This window comes from Heptranchias perlo, chromosome 9 (genome assembly GCF_035084215.1).
Source record: "Heptranchias perlo isolate sHepPer1 chromosome 9, sHepPer1.hap1, whole genome shotgun sequence".
NCBI lineage: Eukaryota > Metazoa > Chordata > Chondrichthyes > Hexanchiformes > Hexanchidae > Heptranchias > Heptranchias perlo.
Window position 1 is genome coordinate 60,883,452 of NC_090333.1, and position 23,543 is coordinate 60,906,994.

Below are 23,543 nucleotides of genomic sequence, written 5' to 3' on the forward strand. Positions count from 1 at the left end.
GGTGCGGAACTTGGCTATCAATTTCTGCTCGACGATTTTGCGTTGTCGTGTGTCTCGAAGGCCGCCTTGGAGTACGCTTACCCGAAGGTCGGTGGATGAATGTCCATGACTGCTGAAGTGTTCCCCGACTGGGAGGGAACCCTCCTGTTTGGCGATTGTTGCGCGGTGTCCGTTCATCCGTTGTCGCAGCGTCTGCATGGTCTCGCCAATGTACCATGCTCTGGGGCATCCTTTCCTGCAACGTATGAGGTAGACAACGTTGGCCGAGTCACAGGAGTATGAACCGTGCACCTGTTGGGTGGTGTCCTCTCGTGTGATGGTGGTATCTGTGTCGATGATCTGGCATGTCTTGCAGAGGTTACCGTGGCAGGGTTGTGTGGTGTCATGGACGCTGTTCTCTTGAAAGCATGGTACATTGGCGAGACCATGCAGATGCTGCTACAACGGATGAACGGACACCGCGCAACAATCGCCAAACAGGAGGGTTCCCTCCCAGTCGGGGAACACTTCAGCAGTCATGGACATTCATCCACCGACCTTCGGGTAAGCGTACTCCAAGGCGGCCTTCGAGACACACGACAACGCAAAATCGTCGAGCAGAAATTGATAGCCAAATTCCGCACCCATGAGGACGGCCTCAACCGGGATCTTGGGTTCATGTCACGCTACACGTTACCCCACCAGCGAACAAATGTTATCTGTTTTTAATATAACGGGTCAGTTGCTGTCTTTTCTATGTTTCTACCTCTCTATCTCTTTTTTTGGTTTGTTGTTTTTTTTTTGGTGATTTGTATATTCTGAGAGACCTGGCAGGTAACACCTGTCTGTCTGCACACTGATTGCCTTGGCAACGGGCAGTTGAAAAAACTGTCTGTACTCACCAAGCATTGTTCTGTGAATTATAAATGCGATTTCATCTCGAGGATTTCATTTTCACATCGTTCACCTGACGAAGGAGGAAGCCTCCGAAAGCTTGTGAATTTAAAATAAAATTGCTGGACTATAACTTGGTGTTGTAAAAATATTTATATCTCGTAATGCATTTATCCCAAAAGATCAAAAGTAAATTAAATGTCAAGTTCTTATGCGGGTCTGGGTTGAGTCTGATTTGCAATGGGATATCTACAGTACTTCAACCTCTATTTAAATAGAAGCGGTTGCATCGATATTGATATTTTCTATTTGTAGTCTTTTAATAGTTTCACATCATGTATTAATGCATACAGTAGCAGTCCCGTTGTATGCAGGGTAGGTTTTGTCAGTACTGCTGTTTGTATCAGAATAAATATTGCTTCCATTGATGAATCAGACATTTTGTCTTGATGTGGAAACGAAAAATTGGAATATTTCAGTGTACGACAGACTGTGTTGCAGTGTCTGCTCTCTTTCTATCTCTGGCATGCAGAGGGTAACTGGTCCAGCTTTTTTCTAAGTTCTTTTTGTATTCAGGTTGTACAACTATTCTGCCAAGCATGGTTATAACTCTGTTCAGCCATATCTTTGATATCAGCTGTGGCTCAGTTGGTAGCACTCCCGCCTCTGATCAGAAGGTTGTGGGTTCAAGTCCTACTCCTGAGACTTGAAAACAAAATCCAGTCTGATACTCCAATGCAGTACTGAAGGAGTACTGACCTGAGGTGCTGTCTTTCGGATGAGACCTTAAACCGAGGCCCCATCTGTCCCCTCAGGAGGACGTAAAAGATCCTATGGCATTATTTTCGAAGAAGAGCAGAGGAGTAATCCCCGGTCAATATCTATCCCTCAATCAACACCACTTTTAAAAAAAAAAAACAGATTATTTGGTCAGTATCACATTGCTATTTGTGGGAGCTTGCTGCGTGCAAATTGGCTGCCGCGATTCCTACATTACAACAATGACTACACTTCATAAGTACTTCATTGATTGTAAAGCGCTTTGGGACATTCTGAGTTTGTGAAAGGTGCTATATAAATGCTAGTCTTTCTTTCCTTTCTTCTTTCTTTGTTCTGCTTAGGAACTTTTATATCTTCTTTCATATTTTAAAATAGAAATTAAACAGCAGATCAAATTTTTTTTACCTTTTTAGCTGCTCTTTTAGTGCACATTTTATCTATAATCTACCTTTTTCGGTTTTGCCTTATCTCAATTCTTTCTATTTTTTTAAATTCCCCCTCCCTTTTTCCATTTTCTTATTCTCTATACCTGAATAAAATGACTGCAATGTATTGCTTCTGGTGATTATTGTGTGAAAGTAACTGAAATTATGTTATGCTGTTACTAACGTTCTGTGACTGATGTACTAAAGTTTTTTGTTACAAATGGATGATATTTGTCATGGCAATTTTAGGAGATGGAGAGAAAGGTTGGACCAAGCAGAAAAGAGAAAACTTGAGGAAGCAAGAGAACTACAGGTAATCAGTTGATTTTTGTAATGCATTCTTTCACTTCCATGGTAATGCTATGTAATAATAGCTTCTTAATTAATATATTCCCTCCACAAAATATTCAAATTTTGTTTTGGTCAGTTAGGTAGTTGACATGTATGGAAGTCCATTACTATGCTTGAGAGTCTCCAAAGCAAACTACTGAGAAATCCACTTAAGTGAAGTTTCAGAACTTAGGCACAGGTTGGCAAGAACCAAAGCTTTGGGCATAGGGGTACTGTTGCAGTTTCGTGGGCTAAAACCACATAGCTTACCAGCACACAGCACTGATGAGCTTCCCATTGCTTGTCCAACTAGGGCTCCCAGGACTTTGGCTTGTGAGGTTACTTGAGAGAAGTGGGAAGAATCCCAGCCTCCAGTGATGAGTCTACCCTTCAGGCCCCATTATTGTTCCAGGCAAGCTGGTCAACTGGCAGCTATCTGGGTTCAGTTGTTGGATTATTGAATCTACCACTGATAGGAAATTGGAACCAAGTCGACCATGTTGGAGCCAAATAGATCTCGTTATATTTTTTAAAAATCTTAAACATTTTGGCCAATAATAACTAATGGGTTACTGGTAAGGGTGTGAGTATGTTGTTTTTAAGGATGTTTTTCAAAAAGCGATTAAAAATGTTTATTCTTTTGACAAATCGAGAAAGCTCGCATTAAATATAACCGTGGTATTTGGTGGCAGAGGAAGGAACATTTTACCTACTAATAGGAACCTCTTTAACTACAGAAAGCTGGAATCACTTTTAAAGTGGATAACAGTTTGCCAAATCTAGTAAATCTCAATGAAGATCCCCAGATTTCAGAGATGCTCTTGTACATGATAAAAGAAGGTCAGACAAGAGTGGGAAAACAAAGGCCAAACTCAAAGCATGACATCCAGCTATCAGGAGCACTCATTGCTGATGATCATTGGTGAGTTCCAAAATTTTGAATTCTCTGCACAACTAGACATGAAAAAAATAATGGTCTTTTTTTCTCTAAATATATTTGCATTTTTTTGTCAATTTTCTTTCTAAGGTTTGGGAATGCAAATTACTGAAAATAAAATCTGAATTTATAACTGCCTTATCACATCTCTGGGAAACACCTCAAACTGCTTCACGTACAATTAATTACTATGGATTGCAGTGATTATTGTTACCTAAGCAAACAGAGTAGATCATTTGCAAATAGCAAGATCCCATAAACAACAAGGAAATAAATGAGCACTTGATCTGTTTTTGCTATGTTTTTACTGGCTGTGGGAGGATGTAGGCTAAAATGCTGGGAGAACTTCTAATAGTGGCATGACATCTTTAAATCTACCCCGAACCATCAGAACAGGTAGATGGGACCTTGGTTTAATCCAAAAGACAGGATTTCCTTCATTACTACACTGAAGTGCCAGCCTCAATTATGTGCTGAAATCCTGGACTGGAGTTGAACCCACCTGACGTGGTCACAAGAATGCTACCAAGTGAGCCACGCTGACACTGAGGAACTAAATGCAGAGTTAACCATTACTTGCTGACCTCGGATTGCTGGAACATGTGTTAGGCTATAGGAATTTTGTGGTTTGTCCTTCGGCGCCCTAGTAGAATTTCTCGAAGTCTTTCTGTGCTCCCAACAACTACCAGGGTCAAATTTGTGATCCATTTGCCTCATTTCAGTTGTTTCTGGCAACACACTGTTGTTATTAACAGACTCCTTCTCCAAAAATGTTGTGATGTACATCTAGATATCTGGAAAAAAAATTCTCTCTGCTGTTGGTTTAATACAAGTTCTGGTCGAACTTTTCTGGGAAGGTAGTTTTAGAGTCTTAGTTCAGCAATATCTTTACAAGGGCTCATGTACTGTAAATTATTTTTGAAATGTTTGTTCTGATACTATTCAATTTCTGCCATATTTTGAATCTGCTGCTCTATTCTTTGAATAACTTGCACTCAGACCAACTTTTTTTTTTAAACCCTTGAAGCATTGTTGAAAAGTTCCCCGAGAGTATTGTTAACTCGGGTAATGATTTTATGTCTGAGGCCACAGTCAAGATTGAGCATTCTGGGTTTAAGTTTCATTTTTTTAAAAAAAGCATATAACATTGACTAGGTCAGTTTTGACAGCTGTTAGCCTAGAATGACTGAAAAAAGACCTTTTGTCATTTTTAGCCAATCAGTGGCCAGCTTTTCAGATGTAAGTTCCCACCTCAAATGGATGGTGGATAAAGAGGCTTGGGGAGGGAGGAGGGAAGTGAAATGATTAGACTTGAAGTGCCAACCCAGAAGAATTAGAACATAGTCTTAGTTTGAAGTAATATTAATTAATGAGAATAGAGGTAAAATGATTAGGCAATCAGAAGTTATGCACTAAAATGCTTTTATTTTAATTTTAAATGTTCTGTTTTAGTTGTGTATACATTTTGTACTATAGTAATAAAGGTACATCTGAGTAGCTTAGTTACCATCATATTATGGTTTGTTTTGGCGTCTCTGTGCGAGCTGAACAATTAAAAAGAAAAGACTGGTTAATTGATCCAGGAAGTTCCTGAACATGTTTATAGTCTAGGTGTTAATTTTTAGTTTAGCAGAAGGTTAATCTTGAGTGTATCAGCCTCAAGGCACTGCCTGACGAGTGGACTGATTTTTTTATTCTGCTCCTCTTCAATAACTGGCTCTCTAGTTCACATCAATCAGGCCAATATTACTTGTCATAGCATGGTACAGTGCAGGAGGGGGCCATTTGGCCCATTGAGCCTGTGCTGACTCTTTGAAAGAGCTATCTAAGTCTCATTCTTCTGCTTTTTCCCTATGGTCTTGTAAATGTTGTTCCCTTCAAGTATTTATCCAATTCCCTTTTGAAAGTTACTATTGAATCTACTTCCACCACCCCTTCATGCAGTGCATTTCAGATCATTCCAACTCGCTGCGTTTTTAAAAAAAAAAGTTTCCTCATGTCACCTCTGGCTCTTTTGCTGATCATCTTAAATCTGTGTCCTCAGGTTACCCTGTTTGCCACTGGAAACGGTTTCTCCTTATTTACTCTCAAAATTATTTGTGATTTTGAACACCTATCAAAAATGTCCCCTTAACATTCTCTGCTTTAAGGAGAACAACCCCAGCTTCTCCAGTCTCTCCGCATAACTGAAGTCCCTCATCCCTGGTAACATTCTAGTAAATCTCTTCCGCACCCTGTCCAAGGGCTTGACATCTTTCCTAAAGTGTGGTGCCCAGAACTGAACACAGTACTCCAGCTGAGGCCTAACCAGTGTTTTATAAAGGTTTAGCACAACTTCCTTGCTTTTGTGCTCTCTGCCTCTATTAGTAAAGCCCAGGATCCCATATGCTTTTTTAACAACCTTGTGGTTTTTTGGGTGGCAATTCAAACAACTATCATTGTGTACTGCAGTAATCTCTATTTATTTTATCTGTTGAAGCCCTGCATCATTGCACATTTCCTGCTGGGCAATGCTTACTTCCTGTTACATTTTTTCTGTTATGGTTGCACTTGTCTCATACTATTTCTGTCATGCTATTTTGCCACTTGTTTTATTGACTTTACATAACTGAGAGGTGGAACCTTTGGGGAAAATTAAAATGAAGAGGAAGAGGGTGTGGATAAGGATAGGGGAAAATTTGAAACGTGGTCATTTTCCTGGCTTACAGCTCAGGTGAGGAGGGAGTAAATGGGGGCAGGGATAGGGGAAGGTGAAACAAAGAAGGAGGGATGGGAAAGTGAGGGTAGGGGAAGCTGGAGAGATAAAGGATAGACAGAGGAGATAGGTGAATGGATTGAAGGAAAGCAAAGAAACAACGGGATGAGAGATGGGGAGGGGTGAAGTTGGCATACGGGGCTAAGGGAGAAGGGTGTGGGAAAGGATGAGATTAAAGAAGATGGGGCTCTGGCAGAATGGAGACTGATGGCCTCCATAGTCCACTTGCATTCCTCAAAAAATTGCCAGACTGCTCCTCCCCTGTGCCCTCATGCTCCCACCTTCTTCAGTATTCTCTGGCCTCATTCCCCAGTGATAGCTGATCCTAGAGGCAACAGGGTGGGTGGGGAGGTCATACTCTGCTGATTCACCCTGAGCAGCTCCTCGGGTAAAGTTGAGTTTTGTTTCTAAAAGCAAGCCTTGAACGAGGTGGGGTAATTTATAGATTAGAGTTCTTTTCAAACTAACACAATTATCACTACCTATGATATAAAGTATTGAAGATTATTGTAGGTTTGCTACTTGCAGTGTGGAGTACTTAATAGCGTTGGATGTTTGTCTCCTAGCTTGTATTAATATTCCTTTTTGCAGTTGTGGAACTTTTTCATTTGGTGATTAGTGGAATTTCTTTGTGGAATCAACATCACCTAAGAAATCTCTTGTATGAGAAAGTACTAATTGGCCATATGTTGCTTGAAAAATAATGGCGAGTTAACGACGCACACCGTTATTAATGCACAAATCGGCCAGCAAGTTCAGGGGATTAAGAGATACATTGTGAGTTGCAAATCTCCAGAATTTGCCGGTTGATTTACGCTGCTCGGCCATTTGCTTCGCACAAACGGCATCTCGCCCTTAGCCTTCCTGTTATTTTTAAGAACTTGCTGGGTTTGCATATTTGCCCATTTAACTTGCTGCTGAAGTTAAGTGGTCATTAAGAACATAAGTACCATTTTAATAATGTGATCATTGTTAATGCAAAGCCAATCAACCTCTCTGGCCCAGAAAGGGAACAATTTAAATGGTTCAATCTCATTCCTGCATGTAGCCAATTGTTAGAGATTTTTAAAATGTCAAATTTAAAATTATTTTTTTTCCCTTCCTGTCTCTTTGCTCCTTTTTTTCTCTTCATCCAATCTTTCTTTCCCTCTTTATTTCTCTCTGTACTTGATTTGACTCTCATTCACCCTTCTCTGTTGATCCTCTGCTTCTTTCTCAATCCTTCAATCTCATTGGTTAAGGAGGTACACTGTTGGTCCCACTGTTCACTAAGGTCCCAGATGGTCCATTGCCCTCGCCACACCATTCTTCCATGCATTTCCCGCAAGTTACGGCCCAAACATTTTTTGAACTGAAGGGTGCAGACAAAAGTCTAACTAACGGCACGTGCCGCGCGATGCCCCACTCCAGCAAGATCCAGCCCTCTATAAATAATGGAGTTCACTTTTCGATGGAATGTAGTTTATTTCAGTTGGAATAATATGAATAGTTCTTGTGTAGAATGTTTTATACTCAGTTATAGCAATGTGATAATTTAAGCTATTATGAGTGCAATTGTTTGTGATGCTGGGTTTTTTCTCTGTTCTCTTGAATGACTCCTGTAACTGTGATTGTGTATCGGCTATATGTGATAAGTGTGGTTGTAATTGGGACTAACTGGACCTTTCCTATCCTGGACTCTATAAAGATTTGTACAGCCAGCTTGAGGCATTCAGTTTAGATGGGTTGCAGAATAGTTGGGAGGCTAGAAGGGAATTATGGCAATGTTTTTTTAAAAAATTACTGCAAAACAAATTATGAATGAGAGAAAGTGAATTCTGCTGATTAAAACTTGCCAGCTTTTTAAATAGTGTTAGCTTTTTTTTAATTAGCAAAAAAAGTGAATTGAATGCACAATCTTTTTATTCACATATTTCTTGTATTATTTTTACTTGCAGTGTCATACAAAACCTAAATGGTACAGTTAGCATTGCCCCAATAGGAAATGCAAACACTTATGTCAATGGAAACCTTATAACAAAATCGACAGTGCTGCACCATGTAAGTTACTTTTGATAGTCTATCTTAATCGAATAACGTTGTTTTTGTAAGGCATGTTTTTATTTGTTATACTCCGCATAGCATGGATACATAACTTGACCAATTGGGAAATACAGTAGTTGCTGTCTTTTTAAGTGGGCCTTGCAACCTTCCGTTTCTTCAAAGTGAGAGGATGTCATGAGCCAACCGTTTTCATTTGCTTTCTTCTGGGTTTATACCAGACTAGTGTCATGTAAACCTGCTGATCTGCATGTTTTCCCCCAGTCTTGTAAACCCAATACTTGATTTTTTTTTGCAGCATTACAACAGGTTTTAAATTCTGTGGCCTGGTGCTGCCTCTGATGCTTTTACTTTGGTCATGCCTTCATCTCGTGTGAGATCTGTCTCTGTTTACGGGAGAGAAAACTTGAGAATGTCCAGTATTCTCTTAAATCAAATTGAAAATGTCCTAGTTGTCTTAAATTGGATAAGGACAATTTGAGCCATGTGCCTTTTCCTCACTTGTCACCTCATCTGTGAATAAATTTTACAAAATGTCTTGATGGTCTGGCCAGCTTTCATAAATGCCTCAAGGCTGGCTTACATTAGATTTTATATAGTCCAAGTTGGTAAAGGTCAATTTACAACTATTCAGGTTGAAGCAGATCTGCAAACCAGTACCCTGGTTTGCAACACCTACCAGGAATAGATATGGTCATTTTTAAAAAAATGTTTGTTCTCAAGATATGGGTAATGCTGGCAAAACCACATTTTTATTGCCCATCCCTGGTTGCCTTAAGGTGATGGTGAGCCTTCTCTTTGAACAGCTGCAGCCTTTGTGCTGATGGTGCTCCCAAGATACTATTGGGTAGGAATTCCAGGATTTTGACCCAGCGACGATGAAAAGAACAGTGATATATGTCCAAGTTAAGATGGTGTGTGACCTGGAGGTGAAATAAACAAAACACTAAAGACACTATAACCAGCAACTTTGAAATTGACATTAATGCAAATGGTTGGTTTTCGCTTTTTGGCTGATATAAGCGAATGCCCGTTTTTAAACGCGGATGTTTTAAGTGGTGGAGACTGTACCACCGAGTCACTCTTCGGGATTGGCATTGAAGTTCCCCGCCCAAAGTAAGCTTGATGATCTTGCTTCTCTTGGTGCTTTGTCCAAGTGGTGGTCAACAGAGAAGAGTACTGATTCATAAGTGGAGTGAGAGTGTTGTGGGTTGTCATCGGCAGGTTTCATTCACCTTGTTTGACCTGAAGCTAAGAGACTTCATGAGATCTGGAGTCAATATTAAGGACTCGCAGGGCCAAGTCCACCTGACTGTATATCACCTCTGAAGGTCCTATCCTGCAGACAGGATATACCCAGGCACAGTGATGATAGAATATGGGAGGCTGTCTGATGACTTTTTGTGAGTACAACTGCATCAAGCTGTTGCTTGGCTAGTCTATGGGACAGATTTACCAAGATGTCAGTGAGGAGCATTTTGCAGGCTGATTGGGCCGGAATGGCTCAATTCTAATCCTAGGTTGTTACCGTTAGGTCTGTCTGATATTTCTCTTAAGATGATGTTCTTTAGCCATTGTCAGACAGCATTAAGTCAACCCTGCATTGTAGGACTGGATACATGTGTTGGCTGGACTTGGTAAGGATGGCAGGTTCCCTTCCTTGAAAGATATTTGTGAACCAGTTGGGTTTTTCCGACAATCAGACAACTTTGATGGCTATTTTTTCCTGGTGCTAGCCCATCAATTACCAGATTTATTGAATTCAGTTTCATAAGAACATAAGAAATAGGAGCAGGCCATACGGCCCCTCGAGCCTGCTCTGCCATTCAATCAGATCATGGCTGATCTTCCACCTCAACTCCACTTTCCCGCCTGATCCCCATATCCCATGATTCCCCAAGAGTCCAAAAATCTATCCATCTCAGCCTTGAATATATTCCATGACTCTGCATCCACAGCCCTCTAGGGTAGAGACTTCCAAAGATTCACAACCTCTTGCGTGAAGAAATTCCTCCTCATCTCAGTCTTGAATGGCCAACCCCTTATCCTGCAACAATCCCCCCCCCCCCCCCCCCCCCGCCCCCGGTTTTCTAAACTCTCTAGCCAGGGGAAACAATCTCTCAGCATCTACCCTGTCAAGCCCTCTAATAATCTTATGTTTCAATGGGATCACCTTTTATTTTTCTAAACTCGAGAGAATAGACCCATTCTACTCGACCTCTCCTCATAGGACAACCCTCTCATCCCAGGAATTAATCTAGTGAACCTTTGTTGTACTGCCTCCAAGACAAGTATATCCTTCCTTTAGATAAGGAGACCAAAACTGTACACACTACTCCAGATCAGGTCTCACGAAAGCCCTGTACAACCGCAGTAAGACTGCCGTACTCTTGTACTCCAACCCCCTTGCAATAAAGGCCAACGTGACATTTGCTTTCCTAATTGCTTGCTGTACCTGCATACTAATGTTTTGTGTTTCTTGTACGAGGACACCTGAGTCTCTCTGAACACCAATGTTTTATAGTTTCTCACCATTTAAAAAATCTTCTGTTTTTCTATTCTTCCTACCAAAGTGAATAACCTTACATTTTGCTACATTATGCTCCATCTGCCAACTTCTTGCCCCCTCACTTAACCTGAGCAAATCCCTTTGCAGACTCTTTGTGTCCTCCTCACAGCTTACTTTCCCACCTAGCTTTGTATCATCAGCAAACTTGGATACATTACACTCGGTCCCTTCATCTAAGTCATTAATATAGATTGTAAATAGCTGAGGCCCAAGAACCAATCCTTGTGGCACCCCACTAGTCACAGCTTGCCAGCCTGAAAATGACTTGTTTATCCCTACTCTCTGTCTTCTGTCCGTTAACCAATCCTCTATCCATGCTAATATATTACCCCCAATCCCATGAGCCCTTATCTTGTGTAACCACCTTTCGTGTGGCACCTTATCGAGTGCCTTTTGAAAATCCAAATATACTACATCCACTGGTTCCCCTTTATCTACCCTGCTAGTTACATCCTCAAAAAACTCTAATAGATTTGTCATACACAACTTCCCTTTCATAAAACCATGTTGACTCTGCCTAATCATATTATGATTTTCTAAGTGCCCTGTTACCACTTCCTTAATGGATTCCAGCATTTTCCCGGCGACCAATGTCAGGCTAACTGGCCTGTAGTTCCCTGTTTTCTCTCTCCCTCCCTTCTTGAATAGCTGGGTAACATTTGCTACCTTCCAGTCCACTGGGACCATTCCAGAATCTAGAGAATTTTGGAAGATCATAACCAATGCATCCGCTATCTCTGGAGCCACCTCTTTTAGAACCCTTGGATGTAGGCCATCGGGTCCAGGGGTTTGTTGGCTTTTAGTCCCACTAGTTTGTCCAGTACTTTATCTCTAGTGATGTTCATTGTTTTTTAAGTTCCTCACTCTCATTTACCCCTTGGTTCCTCATTATTTTTGGTATGTTTTTTGTGTCTTCTACTATGAAGGCAGATACAAAATATTTGTTTAACGCATCTGCCATTTCCTGATTTCCAATTATAATTTCTCCTGTCTCAGCCTCTAAGGATTACTTTTGCTACTCTCTTCATTTTCACATACTTGTAGAAGCTCTTACAATCTGTTTTTATATTTCTTGCAAGTTTACTTTCATATTTTATTTCTGCCCTTTTTTATCAAGTTTTTGGTCGTCCTTTGTTGGTTTCTAAAGCTTTCCCAATCCCCAGGCTTATTACTCTTGGCAACATTATAGGCCTCGTCTTTCAATCTAATACACTCCTTAACTTCTTTAGTTAGCCACGAGTGGATCACTTTTCCTGTGGCGCTTTTATTTCTCAATGGAATGTATACTTGTTGTGCAATCCAATCATTGTTTCACAATTTGTCTTGGGATTTGAACTCTTAACCTCTGGGCTGCCAGTGAGTACCATAATAAGTATGCTACCTACTAGATCTTACTGCTTGTACATAGGTGCAGGCTTGCAATGACCTGGACATTGGACTTCATGCTCAACACTGGTATACACAAACAGATCAGGCCATTGAACTAGTAAGGGTTCTTTGTGCCTCAGTTTCTTGTTGATCCAGGCCTTCAGCTATCCAAGTGTTCAAATATTAGAGACCTAGCCTGAACATCATTTGAGACTCTGGTTCATAGTATCAGGAATTGGCTGTTTGGTCGACATGCTGCAAATTTAGGTTTTATATGTAGAGGTGGGCCTTGTATATCTCAATGCTCAGTTTCAGTAATTGGGACACAGGCAGCTGTGCTGTTTGTAGTATTTTGGCTTTGGGACTGTCTGACTGTGTTCCTTCAGACTGAAGAGACTTCAAATGCTCTCTGATAAGTTGATCCTTGAAGATGCTGTTCCAATTAAGGAGTAGGATATCTGCACATCAGAATGATGAGCTTCAGCACCAGTGCATTCCGGATTAATGCAATGGTGTCAGTTGCTGTGTGTCGCACATTGATGAGTAAGCCAAAGGTTACACATAGTAATCAAATGCTAAGGTTTTTCAGCATTTTGTCTTCCTCTCTCAATCTATACCTACTAGTCAGAAGTACCAATGAGGCATCTTTCTGTACTTTTGAGTTTAGAAATTATATCAAGTTCCCTGACTTATATCTAAAGTCTGATGCCAAATTAGCATTAGCCCCACTTAAAAAAAAAAGTCCTCTTAACACAGATTTTGCAACCTTGTAAAGGAAGGAGTGTTTTTTCCAATTGGACATGGTATGTATTTAACAGACAAATTAGATGAAGCTGTTGTATCATTAGATAGGAAAAATGTAATACAACCACTGCAAAAAAAAAAAGACTTATGTAAATATTGGAGGGAGAAAATTTCAAGGATTTGCCACCTCCTAATATTTTTAACCAATTTTATAAATTGTGTAAGTAGTGCTTAAAAGTTTGTACAGATTGCAATTGATTATACATTGATGCTATTGTTAAAAGCTGGATCTAAAATGGAATTACATTTTTTAAATTTCATATGGTTAAGCAAATATTAAGCTGGAGCTGGTTTTCATGGAGTATTAGGACACTGGTTGATTTCTAGATTTCTTTACATGACAAACTTCTGATTTAAGCTGGGTTTTCTAGAGGTGCTCAGCATTGGTAACCATTGGTAACGCTTTTGCTGAAGGGAGAAAAATGAAAGATGTTGATCCTACATACTTCACTGAATAGAATTATAAAACTTTCACAGAAGGAGGCTGTTTTGCCTATCGTGGCTATGCCAACCTTCTCTGAGATATCTCATTAGTTCCATTCCCCTGCCCTTTCCCTATAACCTTTCCTGGAAACCAGCTCAAATATAGCAGCAGAGGGGAGCTTCGGAGCAGGTCGCCTGCTTATCCGTTTAGGAAGAGAAATTGCGTGTTCCATAGGGGAGAAGAGATATCAAAATGGGACTGAATATGTAAAATAGTTATGTGGGGAGGATTGATTAAATGTATATGTTTAAATTAGAAAACCTATGACTGTTTACGTTGTATTATGTTTGGTATCAATATAAATCTATGTTGTACGTTTATAGGGGGACAGAGTGATTTTGGGTGGAGATCATTACTTTAAGTTTAACCATCCTCTGGAGGTTCAGAGTGGACAACGAGCTTCTTCTGGGAATGCATTGCTTGGAGATGGTCCCAAAGATTTCGAATTTGCAAAAAATGAACTTTTGCAAGCTCAACAGACAAGGTAAAACAAAATGTTACTAGCTGTTTCTCAAAATTGGATTAAAAATAGACAGAGGTGCATATGCTTTAACACACTTTAACCTTTTCGACTGAAATTTGTAAATCGCACAGTGAAAAAGTTTGATGATAAACACCTGTATCTGTGTCCTATACACCATATTTTACAACTGTCAAAATTATGGAATAAAGGAGTTACATTTAAAGTTTAAAAAAAAAATAAAAGTATGACAATTCTAGTATCCTGCCTCCTTGTAAATTTCTGGACTTTTATAACTACCACCACTAGATGAGGCTAATGTGATCTTCCCCAGTGCTGTGAACATATGGATGTGAAAATCAGTGTTGGAACACTGCATTTTTTTTTGCCCCATAACTGGTGGGATTTTGCTGCTTTTCTGCTTGTTGTGATTTTATTTCCAATGAAAATTGGATCCAACGGGACACTTTTGAAATACTGGGTTACAAAATATTTTGTGATCAATATTCTAGGTAATTTATCCTAACTGTGACTATTTTAACAGGAAACCTAAAGTAGAAAAAAGGCAAAACAATTCTGTTCAGTTTTCAAAAAAAAACTTTTGTCCTTTTAAATGTAATATGAAACAAGCCAGATTTCTTAATAATTGTACTGAGATTTTGTATGGATGAATTGATTCATAAGCAAGCAAAATTTTCTTTTTAATGTGGTGAGTTTCCAATTATTTTTGTTCCGGATGATTTTCCAAAATTGTATAATTATTTATCTGTCCACATATTTGGTTAGGCGATTAGAGCAAGGGAAATGCAGTATGCTACCTGCAGCCTTGTCACTACAGCTTTCTTCTGTTATTTTGCCTCTAATTGTTTGCAAACATTGGTGACTTTCATCTTTAATGCTCCAAAAAGTTAATGTTTCTTCATGTAGTATTAAATGTGGGTATTGGGTGTTGGGAAGAGTACTGGTATAACTATAACCATCATTTGATTGCACTTCACAATGAAAGGGTTGAAATGAAAGGGTGGAAGAGGAGGTGGAGCAGGAAAGCTATAGATAAGGAATTGATACTGAAAAAATTGGGGAGCAGAGAGATGAAGGGCTTTGGATACACCAATCGAGTATAGAGTACGGGTGTAGAGGTAATGCTAAACCAATCCAAATCATGGGTTAGAGTATTGCTTTCCGTTTTGGATGCTTTATTTAAGAGGATGCAGAAGAGATTCACCAAGATAACACAAGTGATAGGGAATGTAGGGATAGGAGTAGGCCAATCAGCTGCTTGAGCCTGTTCCGCCATTCAATTAGATCTTGACTGATCTGTACCTGAACTCCATTTATCCACCTTTGCTCCATCTCCCTTGATATCCTCATCTAACAACAATCTATCAGTCTTGAAAATTTCAACTAACCCGGCATCCAGAGCCTTTGTAGGGGGGGGGGGGGGTGAGAGCTCCAGATTTCCACTCCCCTTTGCATGAAAAAGTGCTTCCTGGTTTCACTCCTAAATGGCATACCTCTAATTTTAAGATTGTGCCGGCTTGTTGTGGATTCCTTCACCAGAGGAAATAGTTTCTCTCTATCTACCTTATCGAATCCCTTTATAGGTTTAAACACCTCGATTAGGCCACCCCTCAACCTTCTAAACTCGAGGGAATGCAAGCAAATTTATGCAACCTGTCCTCATAATTTAACGCATTAAGCCCCGGTATCATGTGGCAAATCTGCACTGTACCTCTTCCAAGGCCAATAAATCATTCCTAAGGTGCAGCGCCCAAAACTGAACGCAGTACTTCCGGTCTACAGCTGAAGCATCACTTTCTCACTTGTGAATTCTACCCCCATCCTGAGATAAAGGCCAACATCCCATGAGCCTTTTTGATTACTTTTTGTACCTGTGCATTAACTGTTATTAGAGATAGTGGATGCATTGGTTATAATCATCCAGAATTCACTAGATTCTGGAAAGGTCCCTGTGGATTGGAAAACCACAAACGTAACCGTCCTTTTCAAGAAGGGAGTGAGACAAAGCAGGTAACTATAGACCAGTTAGCCTAACCTCTGTCATTGGGGAAAATGCTAGAATCCATTATTAAGGAAGCAGTAGCAGGATATTTGGTGACTCATAATACAATCAAGGAGAGTCAACATGGTTTTATGAAGGGGAAATAGTGTCTGACAAATTGATTACAGTTCTTTGAGGAAGTAACGGCAGGGTGGATAAAGGGGAACCAATGGATGCAGTATATTTGGATTTCCAAAAGGCGTTCAGTGAGGTGCCACATAAAAGATTACTGCACAAGATAAGAGCTCATGTTATTGGGGGTAATATACTGGCATGGATAGAGGATTGGCTAACAGAAAACAAAGAATCGGGATAAAAGGGTCATTCTTAAAATGGCAATCTGTAACTAGTGGGGTGCCGCAGGGATCAGTGCTGGGGCCTCAACTATTTACAATATATATCAATGACTTGGATGAAGGAGCAGAGTGTCTTGTGGCCAAATTTGCTGATGATACAAAGATAGGTGAAAAAGCAAGTTGCGATGAGGACACAGTGTCTGTAAAGGGATATTGACAGGTTAAGCGAATGGGCAAAAATTTGGCAGATGGAATATAATGTGAGAAAATGTAGAATCACCCACTTTGGGAGGAAAAATAAAAAAGCAAAATATCATTTGAATGGAGAAATACTACAAAATGCTGCGGTACAGAGGGATCTGGGTGTCCTCGTACATGAAACACAAAAAGTCAACATGTAATCCGGAAGGCAAATGGAATATTGGCTCTTTTTTTTCTAGGGGGATGGAGTATAAAAGCAGGGAAGTCATGCTGCAACTGTACAGGGTGCTGGTAAGACCACACCTGGAGTACTGCATACAGTTCTGGTGCCCTTATTTAAGGAAGGACATACTTGCATTGGAGGTAGTTCAGAGAAGGTTCACTAGGTTGATTCCGGGTATGGAAGGGTTGTCTTATGAGGAAAGATTGAACAGGTTGGGTCTGTACTCATTGGAGTTTAGAAGAATGAGAGGAGATCTTCTTGAAACATACAAGATTCTGAGGGGACTCGACAGGGTAGATGCTGAGAGGATGTTACCACTCATGGGGGAATCTAAAACTAGAGGGCATAGTCTCAGAATAAGGGGTCGCCCGTTCAAGATGGAAATGAGGAGGAATTTCTTCTCCCAGAGGAGAGGTGAATCTTTGGAATTCTTTACCCCAAAAAGTTGTGAAGGCTGAGTCATTGAATACATTCAAGGCTGAGTTAGACAAATGTTTGATGACCAAGGGAGTCAAAGGATACGGGGAAAGGGCGGGAAAGTGGAGTTGAGGTAAAAATCAGATCAGCCATGATCTCATTGAATGGCGGAGCAGGCTCGAGGGGCCGAACGGCCTACTCCTGCTCCTATGTCTTATGGTCTTTTAGTGATTTGTGTATATGGTTACCTAAATCCCTTTGCTCCTCCACAGCGCCTAGTCTCTCGCCAATAAGAAAATATTCCGATTTGTCTTTCTTGGATCCAAAGTGGATTTCCTCACACTTCCCTACATTGAACTCCATCTGCCACAGTTTTGCCCACTCATTTAATTAGTCTATGTCCCTTTTTATAATTTACTGCTCTCTTCTACACAACTTACTGTACCTCCTAACTTAGTGTCATCTGCAAACTTGGATTATACAACTCTCTATTCCTTCATCCAAGTCATTAATATATATGGTGAAAAGGTGAGACCGGAGTACAGATCTCTGGGGGATACAATGTCACATTCTGCCCATCAGAGAATGTTCCCTTTATCTCCACTCTGTCTCCTACCTCCCAACCAATTACCGACCCACGTCACAAGATTACCTCAAAGGAAAGGCTACAGAAACTGCGGCTTTTTTTCATTGGTAGAAAGAAGGATAAGAGGAGATGTGGTAGAGATGTTCAAATTTGAGGGCTATTGATGGGGTCAATTGGGAAAAACTCTTTCCACTGGTTGGTGAATCAGTAATGAGATGGTATAAATTGAAGATCATTACCAAGAACGAATGGAGAGGTTTGGTGAGTTTTTTTTATGCAAAGGATTGTTAGGGTATGGAATGCTATACCAGAAACAGTAGTGGAAGCAGAATCCATAATAACTTTTAAAAGGGAAAGGGATAAATATTTGCAAAAAGAAAAATGTAAACGTGTGTGAGGAAAGGACAGGGGTATGGGACTAAGTGGATAGGCTCGTTCAGAGAGACAACACAGACACGATGGGCTGGATTCCCTCTTCCTGTACTGTAGAATTCTATGATTCAAAAGGTTATTGGTACATACAGAATTATTGATTCTAACCTGTTGGACAAATAAATCCTGTTGAGTTGAGGACTGAGTTACTGTTCTAATCTAATATCTCAACAGGGAAAAATTAGATACTTCTCAATCATCTATTTTTAGCAGGTTTGCAGCTCATCATCTTGTTTTTCTTAACTTATCTTGGCAGACTTGAAGTTGAGATTGAAGAGGCACGTTTGCAAGCCAAAAAGGAAATGATGCAGGGTATCCAAGTTGCAAAGGAAATGGCTCAGAAGGAGTTATCTAGTCAAAAATCGCTATATGAAAATAAAATAAAAGAACTTGAAAAGGAATTGGTAATCTATTTTTATATGCTGTTTGTTGATGTTGATTTCTGTCAGCAACCTACATACTGCTCCTGACCTATCCAGGTTCAAAAGAGAAAGAGTCTGAGAGAATATACAGCAGGGATGAATTGAATACTGAAATTGGCCTGTAAGATGCGCTGTTTTTTCTTGTGGCTACCTTCTTCGTATTTTTGTTCTTTGATGTCTTGATCACTTGTGCATGAAGTGAGTTGTGAAGTATAATAAACTCTGTATTCTGTTAGGTCCCGGAGTGTGAGGGTAATAAAGATTAAGTTGTTTTAGTTTTAATGGTGATTTTATGACACACTGTATTTGCTGAGATTTTAACACATAATTTATTTTTACAGTTGTGTATGGTAATGGCAGTTGTATCCAATTTTTTAAAATAGCAGTAAAACACATTTTTAATATTTTTGTCCAAAGGATAGTTGTAATTAACAAAAATTGTAGTATATTAAATGGCAAAAATGAACAGTTTCAGCCCACAACACTAGTTATGGTCTCCAAGGAATAGGAAGTTTCACTTTTTATAGTATCTAATGTCTTGCTGAACAGCAGTATTCTCTCTACCCTTTACTTTATGCAGAGAAAACAGGTATGAGAAAATGATCACAAGGCAGTCATATTGAGGGATATAGAAAAGAGGAGTGACAAATTGAAAACACAGCTTAGGAAGTTTGGTACTCATCTGCACTCTAAAATGGGATTACAGCCTTGAAATCAGTGTCATGCATCCTTTATTATAATGTTCTGTAGCCTTTGTGATCAAGATCAGCAGTTCTGTGGTGTGGGCAAGTCAGACTTGCGTCACACCACTATGGTGCTTTGTATCCATGCACTAATTCACTAACAAAGTTACTAAATCTGATTTTTTTTCTACCTGTTTGGGAATGAGTGCTGCATGCATTTTTTTTCTATTATATGCAATTTATATTAAGGTGAAAGCGTGTAACCTGTTTGAGAATCTCAATTTTTCTCACTTATTTTAATGGCTCAGGTGAAGGAAAGCAAAAGAAAGAAAGAAATTGAGGAGCTGCAGAATGTAAAAAAGCAACTTAAACAAGAGATGGAAGTAAATAGGCAACTTGAACAAGAGGTGGAAGTGAATAGGAAACGCCTAGAGATGGAGACCTTAGCCACAAGACAGGTACAGTAATAAAATCCCATGTAATAGGACTAATAGTTAACAGCCCTACCTCCAATATTGTTAGTACATTGATTCATCCGATTGAGGTTTGTTGACATTGGCAACAAATATTAATCTGTGGTAGAAGCCTGCAGCTCTGGCTTGCAACTGGAGCTCTTTCTGATCTTGTTTCAGTCGATAATGGTTTGGTATGAATAGTGTTTGTTGAATTGTTCCATTCAGAAGTTCCATTTGTAGCTCGTATTTAGGCTGTCTGATTTTTTTTCTCAATTTTGGTGAGAAAAGTAGGGTGAGATCAGCTGCAAGCAAATACATTCTTCCTTACAAAAATAAATCAGGAAGTTAGGGTTTAATTGGGAATTCACAGCAAGTCAAAAAAAAACATTGCCCCACTGTTACAGTGAAAGTATGAACTGAATTGATCAGAAGAAATCTGCTTTTGCAAAGAAGAGGGGCACACCATGTGCCATGCATCATGAACCACCATCTTCATCTACTGCAGGAGAGGAGATGAAATATTTTTATCTTAAATTTTGTTTGGGCTGAGCGTCGTGTTTCTGGTTTAATTATCTTGGGGTTTAGCCCAATAATCCCCAGAGATCAGTAGTCCTATGTGTACAAATACTGATGCAAATTCATGTTTTTGTAGCTAGTTGTTAACAACTTGTGGATCAAAGAAAAGGGGAGGACATTTTTAAATTTTGGATACATAAAATATGATAGACAAACAGAGAGGCAGTATCAGTTGAATGATGCAACAAATCATCTCCAGGAAGTGATTTACTGAAGCATGAAAGAAACAAAGGTCACGTGAATAGCTAAGGAAGTGAGAGGCCTAAGGAAAATGTGAGAAAGCAGTAGAGATGGAACCAGGTTGAAATTAAAACAGGTTTGAAATTGAAATAGAAGATATTGGCAAAGCACAGGGGTCCACCAGCTCTGAAAAGAGAAAACAGGTCACTAGAATGGGCACAGCCCCTCTTGCACCCCCAACTAGTAATCTGTTCTGACAGTGTCTCTCTCCCTCCACCCAAATGCCAACCCATCTTTACTTCCCTTTCTCTCCTTTCCCCCCCAACCCCCCCCCCCCCCCCCCAACATTTACAGAATGCTGCAAGAGCCAAGAGTGTAAACAATGCTGAACATTGGCTTTGGCAGCATTCCATATATGGATGGGCCATGAATGGACGACCCTGCAAAAGTGAAGGAGGTGGATCGCAGGTGCCCCCTAGGTTATATTACAAGTATCATTGCTTTACACTCTGCTACGAGAAAGAAAAAGGAAAGACAGATTTGCACTTATATAGCGCCTTTCATGACCTCAGGACGTCCCAAAGCGCTTTACGGTCAATGAAGTACTTTTGAAGTGTAGTCACTGTTGTAATACTAACTTTTTACATGCTGTATTATGATTTGTTCCACTCAGCAATGCCTGGAGTGCAGTCTGCTTGGGTCCAAGTGCTCTGGAAAACAGCTACGGCAAATACTCTCAGGTTAAGGTTGTTCAAATATAGCCTTTCTACCTGGGGTAATGTTCATGGTCACTTGCAGCATATCCAAAGCTGTAGGTAGTTACTAATACTGAACATCAGAGACACAAGGGTTCCAGAAGTGGTGGTAGTTTATTATGCTTTGTTTCTGGGCTTTCTTGGGTAGCAGTAACCCACTTGCTTCAGTAGGTTACGATTGCAGTGGGCTTCCACAGCTTTGAGCTGTGGGGAAAATAAGAACTGCCCCATGGTAAACACACCACCTGAGAGCTGAATCAAGACTGCCTTTGGCACTGAAATTGTGGTCTGGCCTCTACCTAAAAAGGATTTTAAAAAATGATCAACATTACAGAAATGTTTAACTTTTCCCCCTGCTTTTTTTGGGCAATTTTCTTCCCCCTTCCTCTCCCAAAGATTTCTTGCTAGAATATGATTCCGTGGACACCTCTGGTCATTAATCAGGTGCAAACCTCGTGGTGAGTATTGGTAGGCGATTCAACCTCATGGTGTAGCCCAATTCTGTCTTCTCCCAATGTCCACGTACATGCACTTCTCACAATTGTGCAATCCGGGGCCCCCACCAGATCAGCTAGCTCAGCATGGACTGGCAATCAGATCTGGGATCTGCATCTACACCATGGGTACTCAGAATTTAAATTAAATGTCAGTTTTCTCACCCAAGTACGTCTATTATTACACAATAATAAAAAGTGTTATTTTAGTGTCGTTTACAAGAAGAAAACCTATATTGGTTGTCCATATTTTTTTTTGAGCTAAATTAAACTATTAATGAGTTTTTAAAATTTCCCTCCCAGGCTCTAGAAGATCACAATATACGTCATGTAAAGTTTCTTGACGCTCTGGAGGCAGAGAAGAGAAAAATGACACAAGATTTAGAGAGAATACAACAAGAACGGAAAAAGAGACTGGAGACTACATGTAAAAGTATGCTGCCTTTTTAAAATATTAATATGTGACACAGTGGCACAAATTGCTTGAGCTCCACCGGTGTTCAATTTCTCTCACGCCTGGAGTTCCTGATCTCAGCCAGTCTGCTGTTCGGAGGGAAAATTGAAGAGAGAGTCAACCTTGTCATTATTGCACATCTAGTGGCTGACTCTCTGGGAGCGACGTGGGACCAGTTCACTCACCCACCCTCTTGAATGCACTGATGTTAAATGGTTTCTCTAAACACAAACCAAATTCATAGTGTGCTCGCCTCTGAAATGTTACCTGCAGCTGTCAGTCGCAATTATTATTAACTGGCACTATGGATGAGGTGTGGGGGATGGTGTGGTCAATAGGTTAATGTACTGTCATTTCATATCTGAGATCTGGGTTCAAATTTTGAATCCCGACTTCTCATTTTGCACTCGGACCCTTTCGTGGCCTCCTTCACTTGGTGCCATTCTGATAACTAACTTTCTCTCCTCAAACTCCACCCAGTACACATTGAGCACTCTTGATTGCAGGTTGATCACTGTTATATCTTCACTTGTCTTTCTGCCATTCCCAAAATGTGATACTATATTGTAAACAAATTTATAAAATGCTGATCAAATATAGAAAGAAACCTTTAAAAACAAGATAAGCAGAGGTTAAATGTTGAGTGCGACTTTTGTCCCACTTGTGACTGAGTTATTTGGGCTCCTTTATTTGTGGGACCATTTGTATTCAACATTTAAACATCCTTTATGTATTTTACATAGTAAGCTGAATTGATGTATAATTTATCCCCTAATTTGTGTTTCAGGTAATTCAAACTGGAGCTCCATGAAACTTTCAATGATGATCCAGGAGGCTAACGCCATTAGCAACAACCTGAGAAAACACACTGTTTTCAGCAGGTCAGCATCACCAAAAAAAAAACCCATATATAATCGTCAATCTTCTAACTGTTGAACAACAGAGCTCGTTCTCTGAGCCAGATGGTTTTCATTTCAGATTATTACTATAGTTGATTTTGCTTGATATTACAATCACCTTAATTAGAAAATGATTGGCCATAGATTGTTTTTGATGCATTCAGCTATGTAAGTTGTGATTGATTACCTCTGGTTTAGATATGTATTTATATGTGCACTTGTTCAGATTCCATTAGATGTAGGTGATTAAATTTAAATGCAGTTAGCTGGATATTGAGCAAAGATATCCCCTAGCAGTATGTAAAATAATCTGCAGAATACAAAGGATAGTTGGCAAGTGATTTTGATGTGTGGTATTTTTAATTTACAGGTAGTATAATGATTAAACTTGCGTACAACTTTGCAAACATTTCATTTTATTAGAATTGAATTTTTTGTCGGTATATTTTTCATTCTGTTGGATTTTCAGTGGTGTGTAGGGTTAAAAGTAATGAGTGCAAAAAAAAGGTGAAGTTTATCCAGATTTTTGTAAACCCTCTTTCCCCCCCCGCCCCCCCCCCAAAAAAAAGCAAAATTGCTGTGG

The 23,543-nt window shown here is 39.8% G+C and overlaps 1 protein-coding gene across 1 annotated transcript in view; it reads left to right on the forward strand.

Moving 5' to 3' along the window:
* Window positions 1-23,543, forward strand: part of kif14 (kinesin family member 14) — an 82,128-nt gene that overhangs the window by 23,321 nt on the left and 35,264 nt on the right. The window contains exons 12-19 of the mRNA XM_067990617.1: window positions 2,328-2,391; window positions 3,146-3,330; window positions 8,038-8,140; window positions 13,689-13,849; window positions 18,299-18,446; window positions 19,456-19,605; window positions 21,911-22,040; window positions 22,849-22,942. Coding sequence (XP_067846718.1) covers window positions 2,328-2,391; window positions 3,146-3,330; window positions 8,038-8,140; window positions 13,689-13,849; window positions 18,299-18,446; window positions 19,456-19,605; window positions 21,911-22,040; window positions 22,849-22,942 — 1,035 coding nt within the window. The remainder of the gene's footprint in view (window positions 1-2,327; window positions 2,392-3,145; window positions 3,331-8,037; window positions 8,141-13,688; window positions 13,850-18,298; window positions 18,447-19,455; window positions 19,606-21,910; window positions 22,041-22,848; window positions 22,943-23,543) is intronic.